Source organism: Mandrillus leucophaeus, unplaced genomic scaffold (genome assembly GCF_000951045.1).
Source record: "Mandrillus leucophaeus isolate KB7577 unplaced genomic scaffold, Mleu.le_1.0 Scaffold738, whole genome shotgun sequence".
Classification (NCBI taxonomy): domain Eukaryota; kingdom Metazoa; phylum Chordata; class Mammalia; order Primates; family Cercopithecidae; genus Mandrillus; species Mandrillus leucophaeus.
In genome coordinates this window covers 475,621-481,620 of record NW_012108008.1, presented here as the reverse complement: position 1 = coordinate 481,620, position 6,000 = coordinate 475,621, and the positions used below count along the sequence as shown (strand labels likewise).

At 48.5% G+C, this 6,000-nt stretch overlaps 1 protein-coding gene across 3 annotated transcripts in view; it reads left to right on the top strand.

Annotated features, from left to right (window-relative positions):
* Positions 1-627: 627 nt before the first annotated feature.
* Positions 628-6,000, top strand: part of COL12A1 (collagen, type XII, alpha 1) — a 124,763-nt gene continuing 119,390 nt past the window's right edge. For 2 of the 3 annotated variants that reach the window (XM_011965823.1, XM_011965824.1), the window contains exons 1-2: positions 628-902; positions 3,871-3,978. In XM_011965823.1, the coding sequence (XP_011821213.1) occupies positions 3,906-3,978 (73 nt within the window). In that variant the 5' untranslated portion in view covers positions 628-902; positions 3,871-3,905. The remainder of the gene's footprint in view (positions 903-3,870; positions 3,979-6,000) is intronic. The other variant, XM_011965825.1, reaches the window with a different exon arrangement.

Below are 6,000 nucleotides of genomic sequence, written 5' to 3'. Positions count from 1 at the left end.
GAAAGCCATCCCATCACTGAGCCCCGCGCGGGCGGCTGTCCGGGTTTCCAATCGCGCTCGGAGATTGAAAAAGACAGAAGGCGCGCCGCGTGTACAGACAGTTAGTTAATGGAAATCCTGTAAATCGGTTTTAAGTGCACCCAGGACAGAGGGGGAGGAAGGTGGAGGTGGTGATGATGAAGGATGGAGATCGGCAGGAGCGGGGGTGAATGGGTTACGCATCTTGCATTCCTGAAAATGGGAGTCGCTCCCCTTCCCATTGTTCTTAATTTAGAAAAATTCATTAAAGAAATCGCAGGGATAGGGAAACCCGAGCTTCCCAGTCCGCCCCAAGTGGCAGAGTACGCGGCTTCCCTTGGCAGGGAACCCGGTTGCGGCTGTCCCCCTCTCTGCTCCCTCCCTTCTCCCCGCCCCCCGGCGGGGTACTGCTACTACGGCGATCGCCACCTCACGCCGAAGGAATGCTCAAAGTATGCACACGTTCCCAAAAGTAGACCTCCTTCACCGCCGGAGGAGCATACATCACCCCGTGGCAGCCGTCCACCTTCTCAGGCGTTTCGTAACCGAGTAAACTGAGAGCTGGGAACAGCCCTCTATTAAGTAGCCCGCGGCGCAGAGTCTCTTCCCACTTGGCGAAGGCGAACCGCCCCAGACGCGTCCGCGCGCCGGCAGCTGCAGACTCAGGCGGTCTCCACTCGTCCTGCAGCGCCCGCCTCTCCTCCTGGGATTCTCCTCCTCCTACTGGACTTCCCCGCCGCTGCCCACGCCTCGGCGGCCGCTAGGTGCTCCTGGAGCGCAGCGCCTATCGCCGGGGCGTGTGGGGGCCACACCGAGCACCAGCTTCTCCGACGCCAGGAAGCCGCCGTCGCCGCCTCTACCTCACCCTGTCGCCGCCGTCTCAGGTCAGCCTGGTTTCTGTCCCCTTTCCCCTACCCCATCATTCCTACAGACAACTCGGAAAACGGCGTCTAGCTTGCACCTTGCCTGGAGCGGTGAAGAATCCTGGGCGAGGACAGTTTGGACTTGTAATAGTGTACATGGGCTTGAGCTTCGCCTTGTATACTGGGATTTTGTGATTTTTGGGGGGTTTTTGAGGGAGAGGGGAATGTTGCTTTTCTTAAGAGCTGAGCACGGTTTTGTGCGCGCAAAGCATCCCGTTCAGTGTTTCCGTTTCTAGACGAGTTTCATCTGTGGATGCTGTCGATTTCAATGGAGGGCGCACCGGGTTCTGGGGCGGCAGGGCCCTGGTTATCTCGCGGCTGTGGCTTTGTCGGGGAGGGCAGGCTTGCGGCGGGGGCGCTGGGAAGGTATTTTGATGACGCACGGTGCGGAATTATTTGGAGGGCCAGCTGAGTGCTCTGCAGCTCGTCGAGGCTGCACGGGTGTGTGTGGCATCTCGAGACAGATTCCAAGTGGAGTGTTCTGGCTCCTTTCCTCCCCTACCTTTCAGCGCATCCGAGATGGAGGGTTAGGCCCGCACTAGGGTACTCATTCTTGGCGGACTTTCCCCAGCTCCAGGAGAAAGCCCCTCTCCGACTCCCTCCCGGTGCATTGGTGGAGGCCCTACTCCGGGTCTGTGAGATCTCTGCTGCGTTTTCCCACTCAAATATTAAACTTGTGGGAATCAGAGAGCGTGGGGCGCCCGACTGGTTCACCGAGCGGAACAGGTACCTCCAAGAGGGCGTCCTCGGGAGCCCTCCAGTGACCAGTTCAGGGTTCCCTGGGATTCTGAGCCAGGGAGACTCTCGACCCGGACTCGGTAGTCTTCTAATGAATGCTGGGGAAGGATGGGACAGGAAAGGAAATAAACGCTAAGCTCTCCTTTGGCTAATGCCAAGGTGGTGGTGGGTGGGAGAGGAGGTAGGCGACGCGCAGCGGTGTGTGTGTGTGTGTGCGAGAGAGATTTTCTTTTTAACTTGACGCGGGAGTTAAGGAATTGGGTTCTTCCAGCGGGGAATTGGGAGGGGACGAGTTGGCAGAAGGGGCGAGTCCACTTAGCCCCAACTCCCACCCCAATGGACTCATTTTTATTCATGACGGTGAAGTGAGGGAATCCTCGCTGCCACGTAGGGGCGGCCGCTTTCAGATATTTATGTCTGAGAATGCTCAATGAATTGTTGCTAAGCATTGAAATGAATGTTTTGGCTAAAAAGGAGAGAAAGCATTTTCTTTTTTAAAACATATGGACGAGATGCTTGGCTGGCTGGCTGAGCTCTAACTGCGTTTCGGTATCCCGGCGCGAGATGATTCATTCTTGCCGCTAAGTCGGGAAACCGACAGGAGGCGATCGAGACCCAGCAAAAGTGTTTCTACTCAGATTTTTGTTGAGTTCAGCTGTTAAAAAAAAAAAATCTGCTCACAGCTTTTCGGTGGGTCGATTGTTCGCCTTTAACTTTTCGCAATCACGACTGCCAACTGAGTTGGAAATTATTATACCAAAGTTAAGGCCAGAAGATTGGAACAATGGCCCAGTCTCACCTCTTGCTTTTCACTGATGTCGAAGAGGGTTAGAAATGTCAAACAGTTGTTAATTAGGAAGAAAGAAATTGCTAGACCCCTTAGATACCTAGGGCAGTGCCAAAATTTTAATCTTGGCTTCATAAAAAGGAGCTCTAGGCAATTTGGCACGCCTGCTCATCAGACATTTAAAATGCAATTTACACACAGGCTGAGGAAAGCTGCCCTCATGCTTTGTGCCAATAATTTGGAAAGTCATCGTTGGAGATTGTCAGTTTCTTTTCTCAAAGAGGCCTCGACCTTTGGCTCATTTTTGTATTCCCACTGCAGGACAGTCTCCTATCCCCCTCCATTTTTCCTGAGGCCTAGGCTGTTGGTTTACAATAATTTATGTACCTCAGACTCAACTCTTTTTATGTTTTGCCACTGGCAGCTTCCCAGTTCAGTTCCTTGCTAGTAGCTTTTGTCTTTGGGTTGAACCTTAGACTATTTTAGGAGATTCCATTCTGTAGACATGGGTTAAGTACCTACTGTGTCCTGGGAAACCACAAAGATGAATAAGATTCTTTGTCTTTAAGGAATTAATAATATAATTACAAAATTAGAAAAAATCAGAACAGAACATATTCTCCTCTGGGGCATATATACTTATAATCTTCCAGCTTAAACAAACAGTTAAATACAAAGATTATTATTGATAATTTTTATTTAAAAACACCTTGGAAAAGCAGACAAAAGTGTCTTGCTTCTCCCATTTTGCTGCCTTTTTTGTTATTATGTATTTTGGAGTTGTTTTTCCCTCATCTCAGGTAAAGGATTTATCAGATGTGAAAACAACACAGTTAGCAGGAGGGTCAGGTTTCAGCTGGGCCTTACATTTTTCTGTATAATCCATTTCAGATCTTAAAGAGCTGCATATTTGAAAGCAGAACAACATGAAGAAAAAAGAGAATTAAAAAGGTTTATTATACTTTTCCAAATTACCCTGAGACCACTAAAATACAGTTACCTAAAAAGTTCAGCAGCTAGGAAAAAGCAGCCAAATAAAATACCCAGCTGGAAGAGATATTTAGTTGAGTGAAGGATAAAATGACCTCTGAATTAGCCATTACCCAGGCAGGATGAAATCATGTGGGGGCTGGTAAGGCCTTCACCCGGGATGCTAAGCAGGACCAGTCTCCAGGAGAACAGGACCCTTTTTAAACTTGAACTTCCTCCTAGGGCCATGATTAAACTTCTGTAGACGAACTTGACTTCCACTGCTTCACAATAGGCCCATTATGTGCTGGAGTAGGCCCTGTGGTTATTAAGGCAGATCTGGTCGGGTTCTGGACTAGGTCCAGGCTCCAGTTCTAACCTGGTTCAAGGCCTGCCCAGACCCAGTTCTGATGCGGTTACTGCTTCCTCCCGCAGAGCTCTTCATGCCGCTGTAAGCTCGGAGGCCGAGGATGCGGACCAGGCTTCCCCCAGTGCTTGCCGCCCTGGGCGCGGCCCTGCTCCTGTCTTCCATTGAGGCAGAAGGTAAAAGGCTCCCTTCCCCTTCTCCGAGTGACAATGCAAAATTCGAGAAAGGAAAAAACATATCTTTCTTGCTTCTATTGCTTGCTCTGTTTTCCCTGCGCTTCGTGCTCTCTCCGGTGGTTTCTCTCCTCCAGAGAAACGCCCCTTTCTCCTGAGGTTTGTCCATTTCCCAGCTCTCAGGTCCAGCTCTTTTGTATTCTGCTTAATGCATTCCATACAGTGCTGTGTGGTCTTCTTGAGCTTGTCTCTGCGGTGTGCTGTCCACACTGCCACCTGCATTGCTGCCTAATGAGAGGACCAGCCACCCGAGAGGGGGCGACGGCTCTAATCATCTCAACCAACAGGACACCTCCGGGTGGCACCCAGGAGCCCCGAAGAGCGGGCGCACTCGCTCGCTTGGCTAGTAACGAACCACCTGGCTCGGGGCTGCGACCTCGGTGACAGAACACAATAAAAGACTCCAACAGCGCTGGCTCTGCGCCTCTGTGTGCTTTGTGGGAAGCTCAGTCGGCGGGGCGGATGGTGCGGGCAGATGAGCCAGCAGCCAAGCACCCTAGGGGATGATGGCTGGCAAGCGGAGATCCGGCACCCCGGGTGTTCGCCTGACCTAGGGTCGCGGCTGTCCCTGTTTGGTTCGCAGAGCTCCAAGGCGCGTGGCCTGGACTGGCCCAGCTCAGACAGGTTGAGCCTGGGCCAAGGTTTCCAGCCTGGGAAGCCAGCGCGCACCGGAGTTGCTGGGCACCACCTCCAGTGTCCTGCCCTTGCTCCCTTCTGCCTCCCTCTGGGAGAGCCCGGTGCGTCTGACCTCCCCGCGGAGGCGGTGGGGCGCTCTGAGATGGGTTTCCAAAACGGCGCCCTGTGGTTCCTCCTCTAGGAAGTGGAGGGCTTTTGTTAGATGTCCCACCCAATTATTTTGGTTGTATGCGCTTGATGTCTTAATTTCTCAGTGTTCATTAAACAAGCCAGGTCTCTATGTCAACCCCATGGCGACTTCTGTGGTCCCTCAATTGTCATTGGAGACCTGAAAAATTAGTTTTCTGATTCTGCAAGGTAAATGGGGTAATGTCATGAAAGATATCTTTTTTTTTTTTTTCAATAAAGAAATACCCTTGATGAAGTTAAGGGAGGAAAAAAAAACACTTCTGCAAGTGACAGCTGTGGAAGTTCTGGGTTGAGTTGTGCTTTTTTAGAGGCTATGAGAAAGTAAAGTTGTTTGCATGATTATGCCGAGGTTTTCAAGGTTTCTATAGTGTTTGATTTTCTACTTCGAGACTACAGGTTAAAAAAAATAGATTAGGGAAAGCAGAGTATTTCCAAAATGTATGGCATGTTTAGTAAAGTGACAGAAAGGTGCTGACTTTTCTTAGCTGATAAATATTTTATGAATGTAGAGTCTTTTCAGAGTGACCTCTGTGAAGTAATATTAAGATGAGGTTGCTTTTAATGTTCCTTTCTATGTCGTTGTTAGGAAGGAATTTTATTTGAGGAACTTCTGGAGGCCCTACTACAGATATTTTTAGATAATTCACTGAAGTGGCCCATTTATTGCTCATTAAGAAAATAGTTATTTGAAAATCAGAAAGAGTTGAGAATTCTTAGAAAAAGAATTAGGCTGGAAATGATGTAAGTGGAAAAAATTGATTCGGAATTAGATATTGGCTGGTTAGCAAAGTGCAGTTAAAAAGAAGAGCTTACTATCTACATTTCTGATTATTCCCATATTATATTTTATCTTTTAAATTTGTATTTATTTCCATATGGTACAGCTCTTTTTTTGCTTTCTTAAATTGTGTCTTTTCTTGTATCCCATCTCCTTAAGTTAGTATTTAATAATTATATTTTAATAGGATTCATTTTTTGACCTTATTCTCTAGTTTGGCATGGTCAAATAGAAATACGGTATGAGCCACAAATATAAGCCACATATGTAACCTACATTTTTTTTTTCTGGTAGCCACATTCAAAATGGAAAAAGAAACAGGATAAATTAAATTTTATAATGTATTTTATTTAACCTAAATT